Source organism: Strix uralensis, chromosome 31, assembly GCF_047716275.1.
Source record: "Strix uralensis isolate ZFMK-TIS-50842 chromosome 31, bStrUra1, whole genome shotgun sequence".
In the NCBI taxonomy this organism is placed as follows: domain Eukaryota; kingdom Metazoa; phylum Chordata; class Aves; order Strigiformes; family Strigidae; genus Strix; species Strix uralensis.
The window spans coordinates 2843734-2869755 of record NC_134002.1 but is presented as its reverse complement, the minus strand read 5'-3'; the positions used below and the strand labels follow the sequence as shown (position 1 = coordinate 2869755).

The 26022-nt window shown below is 51.4% G+C and overlaps 2 protein-coding genes across 2 annotated transcripts; both read left to right on the top strand.

Moving 5' to 3' along the window:
• Window positions 1-13082: 13082 nt before the first annotated feature.
• On the top strand, window positions 13083-14126 carry LOC141936008 (olfactory receptor 14C36-like). Its single transcript, XM_074852744.1, has one exon. It carries the CDS (start codon window positions 13173-13175, stop codon window positions 14124-14126), a length of 954 nt encoding a protein of 317 aa, XP_074708845.1. The 5' UTR covers window positions 13083-13172.
• Window positions 14127-20118: 5992 nt separating this feature from the next.
• Window positions 20119-21045, top strand: LOC141936124 (olfactory receptor 14A16-like). The gene has a single exon (XM_074852849.1). The coding sequence runs from the start codon at window positions 20119-20121 to the stop codon at window positions 21043-21045; it is 927 nt and encodes a 308-aa protein (XP_074708950.1).
• Window positions 21046-26022: the final 4977 nt, after the last annotated feature.

The window sequence follows — 26022 nt, the reverse complement described above, 5'->3', positions numbered from 1 at the left end:
TTATCAGGTTGTTTGGCACTCCTATCTGGCCCTTCCCTCTCAGAGGTCTTTTTCTCTTCAGAGTAGGGTAGCAAAGTTTTCCCCACTTCAGTACATCTCTGCCTCCTCTGCCTACTCTGTTGCTTAGAGCAACAGGGTGTTCCATCTTCTTGGCAGCAGCCGTATTCTTCAGGGGTACGCTTACCTCTGCTCCGGGACACGTAGGCCTCCGAGTTTTTAGCTTTGACTTCGGGTCCACGGCAGGGGACCCAGGGGATGTGCTTTCTACAGATCACCCTTAGGATCTGAGGGTGTTATTCAGTAGGCCAATTAGAGTGAGTGCACTCTCTTTCAGGATTTATCCCTTTAGTAAATATTTTCCATCAAGTTTTAGAATCTTCAATTATTTTCCTGTTTTTACACCAATTTTTAGGGTCTGATTAGTTAATCTCCGTTCTCGTTAATAACACTGATTACAACTAGACCGGAGATTTATTCCATGTGCATTATGAATGCCCCAGCCTTCTTTACATACATTACACTTTACACTTTATGCATATAAAAGGAAAACAAATACAAGTTTCAATTGGACAAAATATCAGGGTCTCACTCATCGAGTCCTTCGTAGGTTCTTTCAGGTTTTCCGAAGGGTGACTCGTAGATCCCCAGGAGGGCTGGTCACTTTCCAGGCCGGATCCTGTATAGGTCCCTTTACTCGGCTTGCGTGTGTCCACCCCTTCTCAGCAGTCCGAACAGCAGTTTCTGTAGTGATAAGAGCAACATAGGGTCCTTCCCAACGGGGGGTCAAAGAAGATTCTTTCCATGATTTGATTAGTACTTTATCTCCTGGTTGGATTTGATGCATGGCCACATCCAATGGAGGCCTTTGTACTACCATCCCCCGAGCCTGTAGTTGTTTTCTCCTTGTCATTAGCTGTATCAGGTAGGATTTTATCTTTAATTCTTCAAGTTGGGGGTGATCTGGTGGTATTTCTAAATCATAGGGCATCCCATATAACATTTCAAAGGGAGAAATACTTACATCGGTTCGGGGTTGAGTTTTGATATTTAACAATGCTAAAGGGAGACACTTTATCCATGACATTTTGGTTTCTAACATCAATTTGGCAAGTTGTTGTTTTTTTGTCGGTTTTTTGATTTTTTTTTTTTTTTTTTTTATTTCTCCATTCATACGTTCAACTTTCCCTGAGCTCTGCGGGTGTCACGGGGTATCGTATTACCACTGTGTACCCAGGGCAGCCAAAGTCTTTTTGGCTACTCTAGATACAAAATGTGGACCCCTATCTGAGTCTATTGCTTCTATTGTTCCATACTGAGGTATAATTTCTTCAAGTAATATCCTTGTTACTGTGTGAGCTGTGGCTCGGGCTGTGGGAAAGGCTTCTACGAATTGGGTTAAATGATCTATAATTACTAATAAGTATTTATACCTCCCCACCTTTGGTAATTCGGCAAAGTCTATTTGTATTTTTGCAAAAGGTCTATGAGTCAATTCTCACCCTCCATATACTTGTTTTCTTATTTGATGTTTATTTACTTTTTGACAAACGAGACATTCTCCTATCACTCGTTTGGGTATATCATATATCCCAATGCACATGTATTTAGTTGTAAATTGATCCACTAATGCCTGAGTTCCCCAATGAGTGTTTTTATGGAATTGCTGTATTATCTTGGTAGTTATGGGTTTTGGGAGAACTTCTCGGCCGTCCGGGAGTTCCTATTTTCCATTAGCTTTCTGTTTAATCTCCATTTGATTTAATTTTGTTTGTTCTTGAATAGTAAAGTTTAAAGTTTCATAGGATTTTCCATGGAAAAAGCACCACTTAAACCCTGGTCTTTCACATACACATTCTATGCCGTCTACCCCAAAATCGTCCCAGCAAGCATAACAGGGGAGGTAATTATCTCCACAATTAACACACCGCTTTCTGGCCTCTATCGGATCATCCAAGTGCAGTGCTGATAGCGCTGCTCTCTTTGCCTCTTGATCAGTAAGGTTATTCCCCCGTACTAAAGGATTGAGCCCCCTCTAGTGTCCCTTTAAGTGTACTACCGCAATTTCTCTGGGCCCTCGTATAGCTTGCAAAATTTGTGATATTAACTCCTGATGTACTAGGTCCTTCCCCCGAGAATTGATTAAGCCTCTCTCTTCCCATATTTTTCCAAAGGTATGTACTACTCCGAAGGCATATCTAGAATCGGTGTATATAGTTCCCACTTTTCCTTTTAGTAATTGTAAAGCTTTTAATACTGCATATAATTCGCATGCCTGTGCATATTCACTTTCCTCCAAACTAAAGGGTTCCTTTGAATTGACATAAATGTTTAAGGCTTGACAGACCCACTCTTCAAAGGACCTAAAAAACCCAGGCCAATAGAGATGGTCGCCCCTGATTTGTTTCCCTCTCCAAACCTCCATGCAATAATAAATCATTTCTACTTTGTCCTTACCCCGCCTAGAGGGGTAATTTTCCCAGTGGTTTAACATTAAGCCTAAAGGGTTATCTGGTGGTATTTGGGGGTACCTCACCTTGGGTCCCACACCACCCATGGGATCAGAAGGCTTGCTCTTCCTCTGTCCCATCTTCCAGAGAGCCTTCACACACTCACACAATTCATTTTTTCCCCGTTTTCGTGACCCAGTCCCTTGCGGGATATGGGAACTGCACTATGAGGGGTCCGCGCTCGCTTCGCCCTGCTGGACGTCTCACACACCATGCTCCGGTAAACCCAAACCCAACTGAACGGTAACCGGCCTATACTCATGCAACCCTGCGTCTTCGTCTGGGGCTTTGTGCACAAAGATTATGGGGTTACCGGTATTTTTTTTTGCTTGTTGCCAAGTTTTGGAGTTCAACGGTAGAGGGTGTGATGTGATAGCACTCAGCCGGGGCCGCTGAACTCAGCGGGGCGTGCCTCCCCGTATGGGGCTTCCCACCAGATTGCCTCTATCCGAGTCACAGCACCAATTTTGTTATAAGTAGATTTCTCAAATTGATGTGAGTCAGAGCCAATCAAAATTTCAATTGCTTACTTAGCAAGCGTCAACAAGCAAAACAGCGCTGGGCAGCCGGGGAGTCCTTGCTCCACCAACGGCGCGCACTCACTTCCCGAGGGTCCGTCTTTTTTATATCCTCCGCCTTCCGGTATCGGGTCTCTCTGAGGGGCGTACTCTGCGTCTGCGCACTTTGCAGCTAGGGGGTCGCTCCATCTGGGTCTATGTCGTGTCACCAATTCCTTATATTTCCTGCTTTCCTGAGAGTGGCTCACAAAGCTTTTGTTTATATCTTACAGAGTACAGACACTTCCCCTTTGTCCTTCTTCCCTTGTTCTTTCTCCCCTTTGTCCTTCTTCCCTTCTCCCTCTTTTCAGTCTTTTGCACAATAGGAGTCCTTGCTTCAGCATTTCAATTTAGATAAGCACTTGCAGTCAGTTAGTCGTTACACAATGTAATAGTTAAGATTAAGCTTAGGCCTACATAGTTTATGGAATAACATGTCACGAGCTCCCAGTATCTTTAATGGAATTTGATGAACAAACAGTTTACTGTCTATCACAATCACAGCCTAGCTGTTGATTCAGAGGCTGTGCAGGGCTGACAGGCCGATGCCTCTCACACCAAGAAATGCTCCATCATCTCTGAAATCCCCCTTCAAGCAGTTGCAGGTTATTTGTACAGTGCCCTGAGGCTCCACCTCACCAGGCTAAAGCAGCCCAGGTTTCTCAGCCTCTCCACAAAGTCCCCAAACCCCGTCCTGGCAGATCTGCTCTGGAGCCTCTCCAGTTCCTCCTCATTCCTTCAGAACAGGGAGCCCCACACCCAGACACACTAGTCAGGATGTGGCCACCACAGTGCTGATGATCACTCCCTTGTCTGAGTTGGCCACATGCCCCCTAACGCAGCCCCACAGGCAGCTGGCCTTACTCACGGTGACATGCACCTCTGCCTTGTATGGCATCCCTAGTGATGCCCAGGCCCTTCTCCTCGGGGTCACTCCTCTGCCAGTCAGGTCCCCGCATGCCCCCATCTATGGGGTTATTCTGTCCCCAAATGCAGGACTGGCCACTTGGCCTTGTAAAGCTTCATGAGGTTTCTACCGACTGAACCCAGAGATTTTCAGGGTCCCCCAGCAATGAAGCTGGCTCCAGGGCCAGCTGTTAATGTGCACGTAGAGGAGAGCATTCCCCCATGTTGAGTCAGCGATCACTTTCCACTTTCCTTTTAACCAATGTTTTCTAACAGAGGTCCATGGTCTTCCAAGTCTGCACTGATTACCAGGGCCTAAAATTGTGTCCCTTCCTCCAGCTCTTTAGAGGAGACTTCATCCTCCTGCTATCCTTCATCAGGAGGTTCGTTGATGCTGACCCAGAAGACTGTGCCCTGAAGAGTCAGTGATCCTCATAACAGTAAACCTGAGTAGACCCAGGCCTGGGCTGTGCTCCATGTACAGCCTGGGCTTCAGGCCCTGTTGGGCTGAGTGTATCCCCTGGTCAGAAGTTAAACTTGATTGTAAAAGCGAAGAGTGCAGGAAGCTCCCACCTGCCACTGGCGATCAGGCCATCTGCATGTCCTGACCTTTATACAAGTGCAGCAACAAGTGCCCATGTGAACATCCTCTTTTTGGGGCAGTAGAAGTAAGAAAACACTTGTAAGAGTAACACTGTAATTTGTAACACTGAAAGAGCTCCCAGGAGCAAAATGAAATGATTCAACAGGTGGGATCTGCACGGCTCGCTGCACCAGGATCAAAAACATGTCCTGGTGCAAAACAACATCCAAATCTGCTGCTGGCCTGTGAGGGATTCTGGCAGATGTGACCTCACAGCTGCCTTCACAGCCATGCACCTTCTGCTGGCCCACGAGATCCTGAGGCACAGCTGACCTCATCACAACATTCCACAGCAAATCCTCTTCATGGCCCACGAGGTGATCAGATACAGGTCACCTCACGTTCCTCTTCCAACGCTTCATGGCTGCTCTAGAATCCTGCAGTCCCTGTGCTTCCCCCAAGGGCCAAACAGTCTAAGTCAGGATTAGGAAAGGGGTTCAGCGTGAAGGGGTTAGAGTGTGGGAACAAGGGCTTCAGAGGGTTAAGTGGTAAAACCCAGGCTTTTACTGGGGCACACTGGGATGCCCTGGAGTGTCATGGCCATGGGAATGGAGGGTCTGAGACCAGCAGAACTCGTGGTGTCTGCTTTTTTCAATCCCCCTTCTGAGAGACCATGAGACTTCACTGGTCTCTGGGATGTCCCCAGTACCAGCAAGGGATGGGAGGACCAGTGTGCCTTCCAGTTCCCCAGACTGGATGCCCTCCAAGTCCACCCCACTACTTACCACCACGCCATAACCTGCATTGCTTCAAAGAATGCCTAGGGAAGAAGAGCAAAGGGGTGGTCTGGACTGGGTCTTGGTGGGGCTGGGGGTGAGACTCAGATTTCCCCAGTCCCTGCAGGCCCATGGCTTCCCCCTGGTCTGAGCAGGAAAATCCCTTCTGCTCTGCCTGGCCCCATTCCTCCAAGTGTCACCTGGCATACCTGTCCATGCAAGGACCAGGGGTGGGGATGGAGACAAGGAGAGAGTGAGGAATTCATGTCCTTCAGAGAGGATGGGGTTGAGGTGGGGGGAGACCCAAGACAGGGCACTGGGGTGAATTAGTGGACACCAGGGTACTGGGCTGGGGATATTGCAGGGACAGGACTGTGTCGAAAGCGAGTGACGATTAAAGGAATTCAAGTGGAGGGGACACGGTGACCTCAAGCACAGTGGTTGGTGGGGTCAGAAGGAAGAGGACTGCAGAGGACAAAAATGACAAGATTGGGAGATTGTTTAGGAGTAGGGGTTCAAGGAAGGGGATCTGGGGACACTGCTGCAGTGGACAGGATGAAAAGCAAAAGACTGAGGGGGAAGACGGAAAGAAAGGCATCGGGAGGGATCAAAGGGAGGGGATTTGGGGACCCCAGATAGGACATGAAAGAGATCCCAGGGATGAGATGTCTGAAGGGACCAAAACAAAGAGATAAGGAGGCATAAAAGGGGTGGAGGTGGGGGCATCAGGACAAGAAATCTGTGGGGATCCTCTCAGGGAGGAGACGGGTCCAACAATTCTAACAGGAACTCACGCTGTGGGCACAAGAACATCAATTGTAGGGGAAGGCGGGGGGAAGAGATGGAATTGTGGAGGGGAGAAAGCTGCATTGCTGGGGGCTGGAGGTGCAGGGGAGCCTGCAGGAGCCCCTGGCTTGGGAAAGGGAGAGGCCAAGGCAAGGGGTTTCGTGCTCATCACTACAACTTCGTTCTGCAGGAGAGCTGATGTCCTGCAGCCAAGACCCATCCCCAGCCTTAAGCCCCTTCCCATGGCATTGGGGACTCCCCTGAGCATCTTCCGGGGTACACAGCAGGATGGGGAAGAGCAGGGACATGGTGAGCACTGCGACCTTCATCTTCTGTGGTGACTGCTGGGTGAAGCTGGAGAAGGTGAGGGCAAGTTTTATCCCTCCCAGGACTCCTCCTTGCATACGCCCAGCACCCGCCTCAAGAGCACCCAGGGCAAAGCCAGGCTTAGCAGAAACACCATCCCTGGCCACAAGCCCAGCCCCGGCACAGAGTCACCCCCACATCCAGCATGGATTCAGCCATTTTCCCTGGCATCAGTCCAGCTTCCTGCATGGGGCAGCTGTACATGGAAGGGCCGAGGCACCTCGGGGTGGTGATGAGGGGTGGACAGAGCACCCCTGACAGCTGGACAAGTTGTGGGGAGCTGTGCCAAAGGTTTACAGAAGCCCAGCTAGACGACATCCATAGCTCTTCCCTTGCCCACTGATGTTGTCACTCCATCTTAAAAGGCCACAAGGTAGGTCAGCCAAGGTGAAGCCACACTGTCTCAAATCACTTCCCTGTCCTCTGAGTGCCTCAGCACAGCTTCTAGGAGGATCTGTTCCATGATCTTCCCAGGCACAGAGCTGAGGCTGACAGGTCGCTAGTTCCAAGAGTCCTCCTTTCTACCCTTTTCAAAAAGGGGTGCAATGGTTCCCTTTTTTCAGGCACCAGGGATTTCCCCTGACTGCCAGGACTTCAGATGTCCTGGAGAGTGGCTTGGTAACTGTATCAGCCAATTCCCTCAGGACTCTGGGATGCATCTTGTCAGGTCCCACAGACTTATATATGTTCAGTTCCCCAGGTGGTCCTGAATCTGACCTTCTCTTACAGTGGGAGGGACTTTGCTCCCCCAGTCCCTGCCTTGTGGTCCATCCACTCGAGAGGTGTGCGAAGAGAGGTTGCAGTGAAGACTGAGGAAAAAGTCTTGTTAAGTACCTCAGCCTTCTCCCTGTCCATTATTTCTAGTTTTCCAGTCTTGTTCACTGAGTTGATACAAGTTTTCTGACCTTCCTTCTCAGGCTGATGTACCTGTAGAAGCCCTTTTTCTTATTCTTTGCATCCTTTGCCAAGTTCAGCTCCAGCTGCACCTTGGCCTTCCTGACCCCATCCCTACATAACCTGTCAGTGTCCCTCTACTCATCCCAGGGTACCTGTCCCTGCTGCCACTGCCTGTGCATTTCCTTCTTGCCCTTTACTTTGACCAGCAGGTCTCCACTCACCATGCCAGTCTCTTGCCTTCCTTCCTGATTTCTTACACCTGGGGACGATAGAGGTTATTCTTCCTGCCAATGCAGGACTGGCCACTCTCTCCTTCTAAAACTTAACCTTTCTGTTGGCCAAAACCCAGAGTTTCTCAAAGGCCTCCTGGACTGAAGCTCCATTTTTCTGGCTGTCAATGTTTGTGTGCAGGTGGCTCACCCTGATTGTGGTGAGGCATCAACACAAGATCACAGGATAAGAAAGTGCAGGACACCACAGATAATAAAAGGAGTTGCTGGTTTTGTACTGACCAAGGGAGGAATCAATAAAAGCCTGTTAGAAACATTCTAGGAGGGCAGGAAACCAGCAAAGCCAGGGGCAGTGTGGAAAGAGCAGAGTTGGGCTGTTTGTAGAGGAATGTAGGAGGATGATCAAAGAGAAGAACTTGGGAGGGAAAAGAAGGAAAAAGAAAAGCAAAGGTTAAGCTCAGACATGATGAAAACTGCATCAGAGGTTCCCTGCCGAGTAGTCAATGACTTCAGTGGGACAAAATTTAGGAGCTGATTGCTACAAATGTATGTCTGCTCCCTTCCATGGTCATGGGGAACGTGAGTGCTCTCCCAATCATCATCAAGGGAAGAGCTGTGGTGGAAGGAAATGCACCATCACCCATCCTGGAAGGGACCTCGGGAGGTCTGTAGGCCAAGCACAACCACTGTCAGTGGAGAAAGGAGAAACGAGGTTTGGGCTGTTTGTATGCTGGGCTGTGGGAGTGGGAAACATCGGCCTCTATAGACACGTGTCCAGTAGTGATCTCTCCAGGAGCTGATCTTAGACTCTGCACCTGTCCAGTAGCTGGTCCTGGGATCCCGTCATGCCTTCAGTATCCCCTAACACAGACAAACACACACAAACACGCAGACACATGCATAGAAACACAAAAATTTATTTCTCCATCAGAGAGTAATGGAACATCTGAGGCTGGAAGGCAGCCAGATTTGAAATTCTCTGTGCTGCCTCTTCATGCTTATTTTTGTCAGGTGCTCCTTTCTCTTCCATATGCACCTTCTCCAGTGTTGCTTCAATTCTTGCATATCTGGTGGTGCTATTCTGGAGCTTGAAGAGGAGATCCTTGACCATCAAACACCTCTCGCCTCTTCTCTTCAGTGTCATATCCCGTGGGATTCTGCCAAGCAGGTTCCTCAGCAGGCCAAAGCCTGCTCACTGAAGTCCTGCCCTTTGCCACCTTCTGTTCTCTCAGGAGCCTCAGCTCTACTTTCTCACCCCTGAATGTTACATCCCCGAACAGCACTTCCTTGTTTCTAAGTATGATTGCCTGCAGGACACCTCCCCTCACTGCCTGCTCAGTCACCCTTGTCAGGATGATGTTGTCAATTAACTCCCAAACCCTCCTGGATGACTTTCACTGTGCTGTGTTGCCCCTTCAGCAAATATTGGGAGAGTTTAGGAGTGCCATGAGGTGCAGGGCTTCTTCCAGTTGAATGCAGAAGGCTTCATCTACTTCCTCTTCCTCATCTGGGGGTCCATAGCAGACATCCACCCACCACAGTGTTGTCCATGACCCTTCAGCTCAGCTGACTCATCCTCCATCCCCAGGCAGAGCTCCACACATTCCTGCTGCTCTCTCCCATAAAGGGAATCTTCCCCTCAGGGTCCAGCCCCATGGCCTTATCAGTACCAGACCCCCCAGGACCCCACAGTTTCTCCAGCAGAGGGGATTTGTAGCGCCCTGCAACTCCTCATGCTGTTCTCTTGTGAGAGACACCCCAGTCAAGATAAACCAGCTGCACACAAATATTAAATGCTGAACAAACTTTTCTACATTCCATCGGAACCTTGACAAAACCTGGGATTTCTCAAACTTGAAGTTTTACAAGGAGAAGTGACTAATCCTACATCATTGGGAGCAGGGGGCGAACAGCCTCGTACATCAGGACAGGCTGGGATGTGACCGACTGAGCAGCAACTCTGAGGAGAAGGGCCTGGGCACTACGAGGGATGCCCTACGAGCCAGGAGAGGATGGACACGATGAACAAGGGCAGCTGCCTACGGGGCTGCATTTGGAGGAGCGTGGGCCACCCCGACACCCTGAGTTACCATCCCCCTCCACTCAGCACTGGTGTGGCCCCACACACATGGGTGTGTCCCAGGGTGTGGCTCCCCATTCTGGAGAAGTAGGGAGGACCTGGAGAGTGTTGAGTGAAGGTCTGCCAAGGTGGGGTTTGGGACCTGGTGCCCATGAGCTGTGTGGGGTGGCTGAGGGACCTGGAGTTATTTAGCCAGGGGGTGTGGAGGCTCCAGGCACTATAGGAGTAGCCTGAGAGTCACTGAGGGGGGATTTCAGAGATGATGGAGCTTTACTTTGTTGAAAGATACACCGTGAGAAAGGACTAATGCCACAAAGTGCAGCTGGGGAGGCCCAGAATGGACACAGAGAAATGTCACTCGAAGGGCAGTGCTGTGGTGTAACAAGTCACCCAGAGGGAGACTGGAGCAGCCCCAGGCTTTGTGTTTCAAGGAGCAGCCAGGGAGGATGGAGAGATCTCAGTAAAGGAAGGGAGATGCTGAGGTGAGAGCAAGGTGTGGTAGGAGGGTGGGTGACTACAGCCTGCAGAGAAAGAGGTGCAGGTGTGGGACACGGTGGGACAGCCTGTGGTGGAGATGATAGAGGGATGAAGAAAGTCTGAAAATCCCCCAGCAGAGATGAGCTCTTTCTGCCCTTGGCTCTGGCTGTTGTCTCTGCCACTGATGTCTATCAGGAAGCACCTTCCCCTTCCAGCACTGGGTCTCATGGCCTCCCCTTCCCCACCCAAGAGCCTGGGAGGTGTTGGACCATAGTCCTGCCCTTGGCATTGCCCATCCCTATATCACACTGCCCCAGGAAGAGCCCTGATCTCTGTTTGAGGGACATGTTGCCCTGGGAAGGGAGATCCAAGGACTGAGTATCAGACCTCGGCATTAGTCTTAATGTAAAACATCCATGTTTATTCAGAATTTGTTCCAGCTTGATGTGTCCTTTGTTTACCTGCCATCTCTGCCTCGAGTTTTCTGCTCTAACCAGCCCCTGGGGAGGCTTTGTCAGTAAGGGTCCTCAGTGGGAACAATTAACATTCCAAGGATCTTTTGGTTTGCATCTGACATGGATGTCTTCAGAGGGATCTTCAACTTCCTATGGCTGCCTGAGGTTCATGGACTCAGCACCAAACCCACCTGAGGGGTCATTAAAATGCCTTGGGCTGATCCTCTGCTACAGAGCTGGGCCGGGCTCCTGGAACAGAGGGAGCTCAGGGCAAGTGGTCAGCGCTGCAGAGAGCCAGCTCTGCCCAGGAGCAGCTCCTCTGCAAAGCGCAGCAGGGCTGAGGGCACTGCCTGCAGGCACCGAGGGCAGAGGAGCTGGGCACAGAGAGGGGAAAGGCAGACGGCAGTGGCAGGATGCTGAGAGCTCACTGGAGGAGAAATCTTCGCAGCCCTTGACACAGTAAGTCTGTGGGTGCAGGGCAATGCAGCTGCAGGTGGTGGAGGGATGTGGTGAAGCCGGCACAGCCCCAGGAATATCCCTGGTGTCTGGAGGAGGAGGCCGTGCTCCAGAGCAGGGCTTCCCTGCTGCACTGTCAGAGGGACAGGCCATGGCGGCTGCCTTCTCCCGGGGACGGCTGCAGGGGTGTGCAGGCGGGGGTGCAGCCAGGGGTGCCCAGGGCTGTCCTTGAGAGCAGGGTCCCTGCAGCCCAGGGGCTGTGTGCTGGGGCAGGGACTCTGCCGCCTGCCAGGGTCAGCACTCAGCCTGCCCGGGGAGCTGCCCACAGCGCTGTGGGGAGAAGCTGTGTGGGGAAGGAGAGAGCCCCGGCAGGGCAGGGTCCTTCTGCTGTGGAGAGGGTGCTGTGTGGGTCAGGGCTGCTCACAGCTCCACATCACTCCTAGGACATATAGTGAGAGCCTTTTTGAAGAAGTACATCAAGGCAGTATTTAACTGACAGGGAAAGAGTCTGTGCTTTGTGTTTTCCCCTGTTCATTGCCTGAGTAGACACAAGGAGACGGGAATTTATTTCTCCATTCTGGAGAAGGCACTGAGTCCCCAGTTCTCCTTAGCAGTTGTTTATCCTGCTCCTAAGACTGTGCACACACATAGAGATGTCCCTGGGCAGGGCCCTGCTGCCAGGAGGGGTCTGCAGGGCAGAGCTGAGCACACAACGGGTGGGATGGGGGCTGTGAGCACTGACAGGGAGGAGACTTAGGGACAGACAAACAGGTCCCGGGTGTGACAGCTCCAGGCAGCAGAAACATGGGCAGGATTGTGAGGGAGTTGCTACCAGTAATGCTGTGGGAGGATGATGACTCTTTGCCATCCCCTGCAGTGCAGACACCTTCACTGAGCAACTCCCTGGTCTCCTCTCCCACCCAGCAGAGCCCCCCGCCATTAATGTCACAGGGACATGGTGATGAGCTGCCCTCCCAGCAGCCTGACAACAGAGGAGGAGAAATGCTCGAGTGCCCAGTGTTGTCTCCCTGTCCTGCCTTCCTTGGCATGAGCACTTTGGCGTGTTCCCCTCTTCTCCCTGCTGCCCTTCTTACTGCTGCACTCACTGGTGTGGAGGGGGAGGCCTCAAGCACAGCTCAGACACTGGTGCTGCGGGTTCTCTCATGCCGATGGATCTGAGGAAAAGCATCTCAGTCCCCTGCTTTACTCTGGGGCTCCAGCCACTGTAGTGGGTGGGGTGGGCAATGACCTGATCCCCCTTCATGACATCACAAATTTTGGTTCTTCGACTCCTTCCCTTGGCGGTCCTCCTTGGCTGCAGGCTGCCCTCCAGAAGGGCGCAGCTGCCCCAAGGCATTCTTTCTCTAGCAACCCCCTGGAGAAGACATCTCAGTGCTAAGGACGTGGAAATGCTGCTGGGATGCATGTGGGCAGCTGTAAAGACACCTCTGTGTCCCTGGCTGGGAGGGGAGAGCTGAGATCCTCTGCTCTCAGCAGGGTCCAGTTTCTTTTGCAGGGAACACCTGAGGGCGATTGTCCTCTGGCTCAGATAGGTGCAGGCACAAGGCAGCTGTGGATAGGACTGATGGACACAGCGGCTGCCCTCACTCTGCATGAAGATACAAGCCCTTTTTCTTTAAGGACTCACAAGATTCCACCATTGAGTGAAGCAGAAATGCCAAGGATCTCTGCCTTAAAAACACTCCTCAGGTGGGATGGGGCCACTAGAACAGACTAAACATAAGAAATCCCTACAGCTCTGCTCTGCAGTTGGGTGAATAGGGGGGATAAATATTAATAAGTCTTTGTTATCAGAAGGGGATTTGATCTGAGATGACCCCATGTTCCTATTTGCCTGCTGTTGTAGCATAGCACTGACTCCTCCAGAGCCCACAGCAGAGACCCCTGCTCCCCTGGGTACCCTCAGCCAGCTGGAACAGAGCTCATGAGGTGGAACTGCCAAAGGTTTTGTGGAAGAGGTGAATCAGTTTGGAAGGTTTCTGCAAGAAGTGGAGTATCTTTTCTTCAGAGAAATCTGACCTAACTTCTCACTGATTTTTCCAACATGTACAGGTCCTGATGTCCACTAGAAACAAATGTCCAACGGCAGCTCCATCACTGAGTTCCTCCTCCTGGCATTCGCAGACACATGGGAGCTGCAGCTCTTGCACTTCTGGCTCTTCCTGGGCATCTACCTGGCTGCCCTCCTGGGCAACGGCCTCATCATCACCGCCATCGCCTGTGACCGCCACCTGCACACCCCCATGTACTTCTTCCTCCTCAACCTCTCCCTCCTCGACCTGGGCTGCATCTCCACCACTCTTCCCAAAGCCATTGCCAGTTCCCTCTGGGATACCAGAGACATCTCCTATGCAGGATGTTCTGCCCAAATCTTTTCCTTTCTCTTCTTCATTGGAGCAGAGTTTTCTCTCCTCACCATCATGTCCTACGACCGCTACGTTGCCATCTGCAAACCCCTGCACTACGGGACCCTCCTGGGCAGCAGAGCTTGTGTCCACATGGCAGCAGCTGCCTGGGGCACTGGGTTCCTCAACTCTCTCCTGCACACGGCCAACACATTTTCACTACCTCTCTGCAAGGGCAATGCTGTGGACCAGTTCTTCTGTGAAATCCCCCAGATCCTCAAGCTCTCCTGCTCACAATCCTACCTCAGAGAAGTTGGGCTTATCATGGTTACTGCCTGTTTAGGTTTTGGATGTTTTGTTTTCATTGTGGTGTCCTATGTGCAGATCTTCAGGGCCGTGCTGAGGATCCCCTCTGAGCAGGGACGGCACAAAGCCTTTTCCACGTGCCTCCCTCACCTGACTGTTATCTCCCTGTTTGTCAGCACTGGAATATTTGTCCACCTGAAGCCCCCCTCCATATTGTCCCCATCCCTGGACCTGGTGGTGTCATTTCTGTACTCAGTGGTTCCTCCCGCAGTGAACCCCCTCATCTACAGCATGAGGAACCAGGACCTCAAAGATGCCCTGAGGAAACTGTTTTCATGGCTGTTCCTCTATAAGCTTCCAATCACTCTTTGCAAATGACTGTCAGGGCATCTTATTGCAAGCCTGTAGTTGCTGTTGTTGCTATTATTATTATTGTATATTCATTAGTATTTTCTTCTCATAATTATCATTATCATCAGTGTCCTTAGAATTTTGTGGTAATCTGTGGTTATTTTGTTTCTACCCAAATGTTTAGATTCAACTCACTACTACTGAGGAATTTATCTCCTCAGTCTCACCTCCTGCCTGTATACATGTTCCTCTAACTCTGGGCCCAGTCTGACTCTCCCACCTCATCTCTGGAATAATACGGTGCAGTGCCCCAGAGTTGGGTTCCTTTCCCAAAGCTGATGCCAAGAACCGCATGAGCAACTGCTCCCCACAAGCTCCTTTTCCTCATGGATCCAGGAGAAAAGAAGTCAGTGATGCCACACTGTGACCTATTTGGCACCAAGGGTTGGATTTAAGACTAACTTGGTTTCTAATGAGTGTAGATTGTGAATGGACCATTCACCATGGGGTGACTCTACCTCAGGTGAATACCTGAGGTCCATATCCAGAGCTGTCCCACACGTGACATGTAGTTGATGTCTTTAAGAAGGGGAGTCTGGAGCTGCCTGGAGATCCCAGGGGATCTGCAGGGACCGTGTGTCCCTGGGGTGGGCAGTGACTAGGACCCCACAAAATGAGAAATCGGGAATAGTCCCCAGACACACCCTTGGCTGGACTCAAACAGCATTTTGTCTGGGAAGCTGACCTAAGGAACAGCCTCATCCCAGCTTCTTTCCATGGTCCGTAAACTGTGACACACACCCTGCAGTACAAGTGGAAGATTTGTGGGTGGGGTTGGCAACTGAAATGACCCACAGTTTATCCTTTGGTCTGGCTCTTGCGATGTTCAGAACCAACTGACTCTGAAGGAAAGTAAATCTGGACTTGGTGATTACAGAAAACACATTTAAAACTCTTTCTTGTTTTGCCAGTTGGAGCAACAAAATTCTTGTTAGTGTTTCCCCGTGTAAAGGCAGTATGGGAAGTGCCTGGAATCAAATATCCATGCAGCTTGAGATAACAAATATGTTCAGGAGGAAAAGGGTGTTACAAAGCTCCACAAGTGAAGTGGTTAAACAAGGGAAATGCCCTTGGAGGTTTCTCTCTTTTAAATTAGCCAATCCCACCTCTCCAGCCTGTGAAGTGTATGTATGTTAGTCATTGCAAACTAGAAAACATAAAAGCCAGCAAAAAAGGAAGCTTGTGATACTGGCACCCTGTGGTTGTGCCTGATATGATTCTCAGGATCTCCTCAGAGAAACAGATGAGAAGGTAAAGAATGTGCAAAAGAACATCCAGAAATTGAAGGAGATGGAATTTACCAAATTAAAGAACCGTCTTAATAAAAAGAGAGGAAGATCTTAGGGTCAACAGACATAGGCTCTGCTTACATATTCAACAAGTAAAGGTGGACATTGAACAAGTACAAGGTTTAGAAAAAGAACTAAAGGTTTTAGAAAATGAGCTCAAGAAAACAGGAACAGCAGAGCAGCATATAGTCACTAACACCAGTGACAATAAATGCAATGCATTCCCTGCAGTCTGGGAACTCAAGGGTAAGTCTTGGTCAAGATCCATAGGTTCTACTGGGAAGGCCCAGGTTCCTGTGGGCTGGCACCATGGATCCTGGTACCCTTGCCAGCAGATTCTTGGGGATGACCCACAGATGAAGAGGCCATTGGGAACCCAAGAAACTTGGCCCTGTTATTAGCAGGCACAAGAGCATCCAAGAACACTCTTGGGTCATCTGGGGTAACCTCAGGCTGAATAATTCTGGAAGAAGCGACCTCATGTGGCTGTGACAGAGCCCATCATCTTGACCCAATTTGTGAAAATGTCACCTTCCAACCAGGGAAATTCAAGGGAGTCATGTGAGAAGACCCATCAGGTCAATCCCCATATTAAGGGAAAGGAATATTTGTTATGCTGTAGATGCAGAGGGCAATAAGCATTGGATTGTGCCTCAGAATATTCAAGGAGAATCTCATCAAGCTCCTCCATGAGCTGAGGCAAACACTCTGAGCAGAGTGAAGGACAGTGAGTGCTGGCCTAACACGAAGAAGGATGGAGATCTCTGGGGTAGGAGCTGTCTGTCTTGTGCTGTGACCAGTGCAGATTACACTGGAGTAAAAGCCCCAGCCCAGCACCAACAGAGTGGAGGCCACAGACACAACACCAGATTGATTTGGTGGGAGCTCTGCCAGTGACAGCTTGAAACACCAAGTGCATCTTGGTAGCAGCAGATCCTTTTAGTGAACGGACAGAAGCCCCCTTGCAAAACCAACATGGTTGCCACCTCTGCAGATCTCCTGTTGAACGCTGTTATTTCTTGCTGGGGTCTGCTCCACAGCACTGAGTCTGATCTCAGCACCGACTTTGTGGCAATAATTCTGCATGAGCACTGCAAAGCCTGAACGCGACACGTCCCACCCTGGCTCTGGCAACCCGTGGGGCAGGGGAGAGGGAAAGTCCAGTGAAGGGGCTGGGTTTGTCTGTTGAACGTAGGGTGCAGCAGCGATGAGGAGTCAAGGGAGTGAATGGAGACAGACAGGCGAAGGCACCACAAATTGTGATGTTGATTGTGAGGCCACTCCTGTTACAGGATCCTGGTTGGCCAGCAGTTGGCCCCAGCAATTTGGTGACAAGACATTCATTACAAAACTGCTCATCCCAGCAGAGACAAGACAGGGACAGAGAGGAAGAGGAGAGGCAGGCTGAAGGGAGCTGGCTGGACTGAAGATGATTATAAGGTCACTGACCTCATAGGTGCTGCCAGGCTGCAATGTGGTGCCCCTCAGCTCTCCCTTGTTGGTTGATGGAAAGCCGACTATAAGCCAGCAACATGCACTTGCAGCCCAGAAAGCCAACCGTGGCCTGGGCTGCATCAAGAGAGTGTGGCCAGCAGGTTGAGGGAGGGGATTCTGTCCCTCTGCTCCACTATTGTGAGACACCACCTGCAGTGCTCTGTCCAATTCTTGGGCTCCCAGCGTAAGAAGGACATAGACCTGCCCAAGCAGGTCCTGAGGAGGCCACGACAGTGATGGGGGGACTGGAGCACCTCCTCTATGAGGACAGGCTGAGAGAGTTAGGGTTGTTCATCCTGGAGAAGAGAAGGACCCAGAGAGGCCTTATAGTGGCCTTCCAGTACTTCAAAGGGGCCTAAAGGATCACAGAGGAGGGACTCTTTATCAGGGACTGAAGGGATACGGTGAGGGATAATGGCTTTAAATGGAAAGAGGGGAGATTAGATTAGATAGAAGGAAGAAATTATTTATTGTGAGGGTGTTTGGACATTAGAACATGTTGACAAGTAAAGTTGTGGATGCTCCCTCCCTGAAATGTCTCTAGGCAACCTATTCCAGTGTCTCAGCACCCTCATCATACAACATTTCTTCCTTATAACAAATCTAAATCTACCCTCTTTCAGTTTAAAACCGTTGCCCCTTGTCCTGCCATTACAGGTGTTGGTAAAAAGTCTCACTTTGTCTTTCCGGGCCTATGACCACTATGTTTTCATCTGCAAAAACCTTGGAGCGTGCCCAGACATCTCCCAAGATGGCATTAAGAGCCCTCAAGAACATGACCAGTATGGAGAGGCTGAACAGCCTAGGCTCACTGGTGTGGAGACTCCAGACAGAATAGGAGTAGCCCGAGAGTGCTTGAAGAGAGGTTTCAGAGATGGTGGAGTTTTTCTCTGTGTGTACAGTCTCCTCTTCCCCAGCTGCACTTTCTGGCATTATTTCCTTCTCCCGCTGTTTTCCACTATGAAGAAAAAGTATTCATTCCAAGGCCAGTGTTGCGGTTTAACACATCACCCAGAAGGAGTCTGGTCAGTGCAAGGCTTTTGGAAGATATCAAAAACCAAAACCCAACACTTCAAGAAAGAGCCAGGGAGAACGGTGAGATATCAGTAAAGGAAGGAAGATGCTCAGGTGAGAGCAAGGTAAGAAAACTGGGTGGATGACTACAGACTGCAGGGGCACAGGTGATGCAACACAGTAGGACAGCCAGCGGTGGAGATGACAGAGGGTTGTGGAAAAGCTGAAAATTCCAAACAGAGTCAACCTCCTCCTGACTTTGGCAACGGCTGGTATTTCTGCCACTGATGCCTATGAGGAGGCACAGTCCCCTGCAGCACTGGGGCCTCATTGCCCCCTTGTCCCTACTCAGGAGCCTGGGAGGTGTATATCTCCATCAACCACTGCCCCAGGAAGAGCCCTGAGCAATGGGTGAGGGACAGGATCTCCCTTCCCAGGGGCTGGGGATAACGGCTTGGCCCTTTGGTTAATGGGCTCAGGGCTTGGCCCTTTGGTTTCATCAAACACATGCAGGTTTCCTCAGCATCAGAGCCACCTTTGCTTTGCTTTTCCCTACCTGCCATCACTGCCTGCACATTTCTGCTCTAAGTGGAGCCTGGGGAGGCTTTGTCAACAGTGTCCCTCAGTGGGACCCATTAAAGCCACAAGAAACTTTGGAGTTTGAATCTAACTTTGACTTCTTCAGAGGTTTCTTCAGCAGCATCTCAGTGTCTGATGTTCAGAGACTCATCACCAAACCCACCTGAGGGGTCATTAAAATGCCTTGGGCTGGTCCTCTGCTGCGGAGCTGGGCCGGGCTCCTGGGACGGAGGGAGCTCAGGGCAAGTGGTCAGCGCTGCAGAGAGACAGCTCTGCCCAGGAGCAGCTCCTCTGCAAAGCGCAGCAGGGCTGAGGACACTGCCTGCAGGCACCGAGGGCAGAGGAGCCGGGCACAGAGAGGGGAAAGGCAGACGGCAGTGGCAGGATGCTGAGAGCTCACTGGAGGAGATATCTTCACAGCCCTTGACACAGTAAGTCTCTGGGTGCAGGGCAATGCAGCTGCAGGTGGTGGAGGGATCTAGTGAAGTCAGGAATGTCCCTGGTGTGTGGAGGAGGAGGACGTGCTCCAGAGCAGGGCTTCCCTGCTGCACTGTCAGAGGGACAGGCCATGGCGGCTGCCTTCTCCCGGGGACGGCTGCAGGGGTGTGCAGGCACGGGTGCAGCCAGGGGTGCCCAGGGCTGTCCTTGAGAGCAGGGTCCCTGCAGCCCAGGGGCTGTGTGCTGGGGCAGGGACTCTGCCGCCTGCCAGGGTCAGCACTCAGTCTGCCTGGGGAGCTGCCCACGGCACTGTGGGGAGAAGCTGTGTGGGGAAGGAGAGACCCCCAGCAGGGCAGGGTCCTTCTGCTGTGGAGAGGGTGCTGCGTGGGTCAGGGCTGCTCACAGCTCCAGATCACTCCTAGGACATTTCTGAGAACACATTATATGGGGTATGTCAAGGCAGGGATTAATCAAAATATAAGGAGCTTTCTGAATTCTGTGATTTCATTTTGATGCTTTTGTGGTATTTGGTGGGAGAAATGGAAAAGGAGTTCTCATGCTTGAGCAGTTTAGCTCAGAAGAAGTCAGAGGGACAGAACAGCTCCCCTTACCCTCCATTAACCTGCAGCCCATCCTCTTCCCTCGCAGGACTTGCTCTGTTCTCCCTGGCTACAGCAGAAATCCTGAGGGATTCTGACATCCAAGAACACTCCCCAAGTGAAATGGGGGGAGCTTCAAAAAGCCCAAAGCTCTCTAACAGCTTTCTGCCATCCTCGTTCCTTAGCACTGGGTGTGCAGATGCTGACAGGCCCTTTTGCATTACAAACACTCACATATAACAAAGTCTAACACCAGCTCTGGCTCCTGATCCCAGCATTTACACAAACCCACTGCTGCAGAGCAGGGCTGACTCGTGGGCAGCCTGCAGGCAGAGGCCCTGCTCTTCATGGTGCTTTAATCCAGCACCAACTGGAGTTCCAGGAACAGAACTGAAGAAAATTTTCCTAGAAAAGGAAAAATGGGAGCGTGGGTGCAGTAGGGAGAGGGGTGTTGTGAAATGACATTGATTTCCCTCAGAAAAGTTTCTAATGAATTGTCACTGTTTATTTCCTCCTCTGATAGTCCCCCATGTCCAGTGGCAGCAGATGTCCAACAGCAGCTCCATCACTGAGTTCCTCCTCCTGGCATTCGCAGACACACGGGAGCTGCAGCTCTTGCACTTCTGGCTCTTCCTGGGCATCTACCTGGCTGCCCTCCTGGGCAACGGCCTCATCATCACCGCCATCGCCTGTGACCGCCACCTGCACACCCCCATGTACTTCTTCCTCCTCAACCTCTCCCTCCTCGACCTGGGCTCCATCTCCACCACTCTCCCCAAAGCCATGGACAATTCCCTCTGGGACAACAGGGACATCTCCTACTCAGGATGTGCTGGCCAGGCCTTTCTCTTTCTCTTCTTAGTCATAGCAGAGTTTTATCTCCTCACTGTCATGTCCTATGACCGCTACGTTGCCATCTGCAAACCCCTGCACTACGGGACCCTCCTGGGCAGCAGAGCTTGTGTCCACATGGCAGCAGCTGCCTGGGGCACTGGGTTTCTCTGGGCTGTGCTGCACACGGCCAACACATTTTCAATACCTCTCTGCAAGGGCAATGCTGTGGACCAGTTCTTCTGTGAAATCCCCCAGATCCTCAAGCTCTCCTGCTCAGACTACTATCTCAGGGAGTTTGGGCTTATCATGGTTGGTGTCTCTTTAGAATTTGGGTGTTTTGTTTTCATTGTGGTGTCCTATGTGCAGATCTTCAGGGCCGTGCTGAGGATCCCCTCTGAGCAGGGACGGCACAAAGCCTTTTCCACGTGCCTCCCTCACCTGGTTGTGGTCTCCCTCTTTATCAACACTGGCATGGTTGTTTACCTGAAGCCCCCATCCATCTCGCATTCATCCCTGGACCTGGTGCTGTCATTTCTGTACTCAGTGGTGCCTCCAGCAGTGAACCCCCTCATCTACAGCATGAGGAACCAGGAGATCAAGGATGCCCTGAGGAAACTATATGAATACATAGTATTATAGTATTAATAAGGTGTCCATCCTCATATAAATCCCAGGTATTTTGTAAAATCCCAATTTATCTTTTGTTCGTCTTTTTCTTTAGATTGCATTTGTTTGTTAAACTATATTTATGGTCACCAAGTATTATTCATACAACATCTTCTTAGGTTTAGAAAGATTTTTTTCTGAATTTGCCTCTCCTCCATTCTCTTAGATCTCCTCTGGAGCTGGCATCTAGCCCCAGCAGGCAGAAGGGATTCAGGAGCCAAGGGCCCAGCTGCCCCATAGAGGAGCAGACCAGTGCCCTCAGGGCTGCCCCTCACTGTCTCGGCAGGCACTGCCTCTCTGCTGCCTGTGAGGTCGGGCTGTTGCTTCCCTGGAGCCACGGCCAACGTGAGCGACAGGACGTGGCCTTTTCAGCGCTGGGCTCTCCTTTGTTCAACATTATCCTGCTGTGCCCTTGCATTTGTGTCACCACCAACCTCTTGTGTAGCTTCTGACAGTCCCATTGTGTCCAGTGACACCCCTGTGACTGCAGGCAGGATCAGGCCATGGGAACCAAGGTGTCAGAGCTGGCCTCCATGCCAGCACCACCATCACCAAAGGGGTTCCTCAGGGCAGGGCCAGAAGGCTGGACGACTCTCCCAAAGCTGGTATCGGGAATACATTCAAGAAACTGCTCCGTCAAAAAGACATTTGCTCGTTTGAGGTTCTGGATGGTTTCACAGGGACAAGCGCAGAGACCTAGTGGTATCTGTTTAGGGGCCAAGGGCTGGACCAAGACCTCCCTTCTTGGTTGCACATGTGACAGAATTGCAGAATCACAGAAGCATCTAGGTTGGAAAAGACCTTGAAGCTCCTCCAGTCCAACCATGAACCTCACCCTGACCGTTCCCAACTCCACCAGATCCCTCAGCACTGGGTCAACCCGACTCTTCAACCCCTCTAGGGATGGGGACTCCCCCCCAGCCCTGGGAAGCCCATTCCAATGCCCAACAACCCCTTCTACAAAGAAATACTTCTTAAGAGCCAGTCTGACCCTGCCCTGGCGCAGCTTGAGGCCATTCCCTCTTGTCCTGGTGATGGTTCCTTGGCTCAAGAGACTCATCCCCCCCTCTCTGCACCCTCCTTTCAGGGAGTTGCAGAGGGCAATGAGGTCTCCCCTCAGCCTCCTCTTCTCCAGACTAAACAACCCCAGTTCCCTCAGCCGCTCCCCATCAGACCTGTGCTCCAGACCCTGCACCAGCTTCGTTGCCCTTCTCTGGACACACTTGAGTCATTCAATGTCCTTTTTGGAGTGAGGGGCCCAAAACTGAACACAGTCATCGAGGGGCAGCCTCACCATTGTCGAGTCCAGGGGTAAGATCACTTCCCTGTCCCTGCTGGCCACATTATTGCTGATACAAGCCAGGATACCATTGGCCTTCTTGGTCACCTGGGCACACTGCTGGCTCATGTTCAGCCGGCTGTCAATCAACACCCCCAAGTCCCTCTCTGACTGGCAGCTCTCCAGCCACTCCTCCCCAAACCTGTAGCACTGCTGGGGGTTGTTGTGACCCAAGTGCAGCACCCGGCATTTGGCCTTATTGAAGCTCATACAATTGACCTCAGCCCATCGCTCCAGCCTGTCCAGGTCTCTCTGCAGAGCCTCCCTACCCTCGAGCAGATCAACACTCCCACCCAGCTTGGTGTCATCTGCAAACTGACTGAGGGTGCACTTGATCCCCTCATCTAGATCAGCAATAAAGATGTCAAACAGGAGTGGCCTCAAAACCCAGCCCTGGGGGACACCACTCGTGACCAGCCGCCAACTGGATTTAACTCCGTTCACCACCACTCTTTGGGCCCGGCCATCCAGCCAGTTTTTTACCCAGCAAAGCGTGCGATCATCTAAGCCTCGAGCAGCCAGTTTCGCCAGGAGAATGCTGTGGGAAACCATGTCAAAGGCCTTACTATAGTCAAGGGAGACAACATCCACAGCCTTTCCCTCATCCAATAAGCAGGTCACTCTGTCATAGAAGCAGGTCAGGTTTGTCAAGCAGGACCTGCCTTTCCTAAACCCATGCTGACTGGGCCTGATCATCTGGTTGTCCCGCATGTGTTGTGTGATGGTACTCAGGATGAGCTGCTCCATCAGCTTCCTGGGCACCGACGTCAAGCTGACAGGCCGTAATTTCCTGGATCATCCTTCCGACCCTTTTTATCTGTGGGTGTCACATTGGTCAATTTCCAATCTGTCGGGACCTCCCCGCTCAGCCAGGACTGCTGGGAAATGACAGAAAGCAGCTTGGCGAGCACCCCAGCCAGCTCCTTCAGCACCTCGGGTGTATCCCGTCTGGTCCCATAGACCTGTGTATGTCTATGTGATGCAGTATGTCACTGACTATCTTCTCCTGGACTGTGGGGGGGTCGTTCTCCCAGTCTCTGTCTTCTGGCTGAGGAGGCTGGATTACCACAATACAAGTGGTCTTGTTATTAAATACTGAAGCAAAGAAGGCATTAAGCACCTCAGCCTTTTCCTCACCATTTGTTACCATGTTTCCTCCTGTATCTAGCAGGAGATGGAGGCTCTGCCTGGTCTTTCTTTTGCTACTGACATACTTATAGAAACATTTCTTGTTGTCCTTGATTGCTGAAGCCAGATTAATTTCTAGCTGGGCTTTAGACCTCCAGATTTCTGCCCTGCTTAGTCATTCCAGTAATCTCTGGGACTGGTCCCGCTCTGCTGTGTTGTACTTCCAGCAGATGTCTGGGAAGTTAAAGTCTCCCACAGAACAAGGGCAAGCAATGGTGAGATTTGTCCTAAGTGCCTACAGAATATTTCATCCCCCTCTCTGTCGTGGTTGGGTGGCCTATAGTAGACTCCTACTACAACATCTGCCCTGTTGGTCTTCTCCCTGATTCTAACGCAAAGACACTCCACCCTGTCTTCACAACACTTGTGCTCGAAGCAATCATAAAAGTCCCTAACATACAGCGCCAACCCACCACCTCTCCTTCCTTGTCTATGCCTCCTATAGAGCTTGTAGCCATCAACTGGTACACTCCAGTCATGAGAATCACCCCACCATGTTTCTGCCCATTTCTCAAGGCCCTGTCCAGCCCTGTCCTTGGCCCTTGCGCCATCCAGGGAAGATGGAAAGGGCCTCAGCAGCAGTGAATCCCCTCTGGCTGACTCTGCTTCCTACCCCACCAGCATGGCCAGTGGAGGGTGACCCCATGGCTCCAGGACACCACAGTCCCCTTGATCTGCAGAGCAGCACCGCTGGCTTGGGGCCCTGCAGGAGCACAGAAGAAAGCCAGGACCAGCCAGCCAGGCCAGCTCAGACATGTGAATCTGGGGAAAGGGATGTCCATGGAGAAGATTAAGGCAGCAATTCTATGCCTGCAGGGAAGAAGCATGAGAAAGAGAAACCTCTTCCTGCAGGCACCCACTCAGGGCAGAATGCTGTGTTGCTGGACCTGACTTTTTGTGCTGGCATAGGAGGAGGGTTTCGGTGTCTGTTGCAGTGTCTGTCCACTCTGGCTTGCACAGGCTCCTCTTGCAGTCGACAGTGGGTCTTCAACCTCCTCAACTGTAATTCATCCTTACAGAACTTCTAAATCACTTGCTTTCTTTGTTGTCTGGGTCTCCAGGCATCTGCTCAGCCCTCACACAGCCTGGGTGTTGGCTCACTCCTGGGCACTTCTTTCCAGGTGAGCCCCCTCCAAGTTGCAGTCCCAGGGGTGGTTCTGAGGGGAGATGCTGCTTGGTGTCAGGTCTGCTCCAGAGCAGACAGGGCTGAGCAGGGTGTCCATGAGCAGGGCCTGCCCTCCTGCCTGCTGCAAATGGTCGGGGGGCTGGAACAGAGGTGTCCTCAGAGCCAGCACCCAGACAGGGACCTTTCCCCTGCCTCACGCCTCCCTTTTTGGACACAGGCAGGTGATGACTGACGAGGGCTGCACTCTGATACTCATGAACAAGGCAGAACTGGATGAAGATGTGAATGCTGAGGGCAGCTGTGGCTGCAGTGACCATGGCAGAGGAAAAGGACAAACAGCCGAATGACAGCCTTGGCCTGCAGCACAGCTCATTTCACATGGTTCAGCATCTGCTTGGCAGGATCCTGGAGAGCCAAGATCCATGGAGCCCTCTTGGAACTTTGGGGACAACAACATCAAAGCCCAGCAACATCTCAGTGTGATGTTCTGTGAGGTAAACAGGCCCTAGCTGGAGGCTGGTGAGGATGGACAGAGATCTTCTAGCTGAAGTGTTCACACACCAGAACGCATTGCACAGGGGTGGGAGAGGGAACAGGTTGTCTAGGAGCTAGATGCAGACATGGCCTTGGGGTACAGGGGTGGAGGCAGGACAGTGAAAGCTCAGATGGGGCTGAAATCAGATAAAGGCTGAGGAACTCATTGTTTTCCCTTCCTCTTCTCCTGGTAAGATCTGCCCCCAGACCTCCCTGGTCCTTGAGTCTCTGACCAACATCTCTGCAGGCAGGGCTGCACCCATGGCAGAGGAACTTGTGCCTGGGGAGCACTTGCACCACTTGGGCACACACAGGTGCACAGGACCAGAGGGGATGTGCCCAAGGGTGCTGGGAGAGCTGGCTGGGGTCATTGCAAGGCTGCTCCTGGTCACCTTTGAAATGTCAGGGCAAACAGGGTGGGAAATGGCAGACATTGCACCCATTTTCAAGCAGGGCAAGAAGGAGCATCCATGGAACTAAAGGCTGGTCAGTCACATCTCAGTCCCCAAGAAGGTGATGGAGCAAATTCCTTTCAGTAATTCCTTTGCCCACATCCATCAGCTGTTGCTCTCTGAGATGCCCTGGGGTAGCTGAAGTATCCGCAGGATGCTTGGAAGGGTGACAGAGGACCTATGGGAACCCTTCTGGAGCATTCCCTGGTCACCAGGAAAAGGACCTCCAGACACCTCAGTGGAGACAACTCCTTTGTCTCTATTGACTGGGAGGGGAAGTCTAGACAACTTGATTTGACATAGATATCTGT

Bases quoted from the DNA above. Each gene is read 5' to 3' on its own strand.
- LOC141936008 (XM_074852744.1), top strand. From the start codon at position 13,173: ATGTCCAACGGCAGCTCCATCACTGAGTTCCTCCTCCTGGCATTCGCA.
- LOC141936124 (XM_074852849.1), top strand. From the start codon at position 20,119: ATGTCCAACAGCAGCTCCATCACTGAGTTCCTCCTCCTGGCATTCGCA.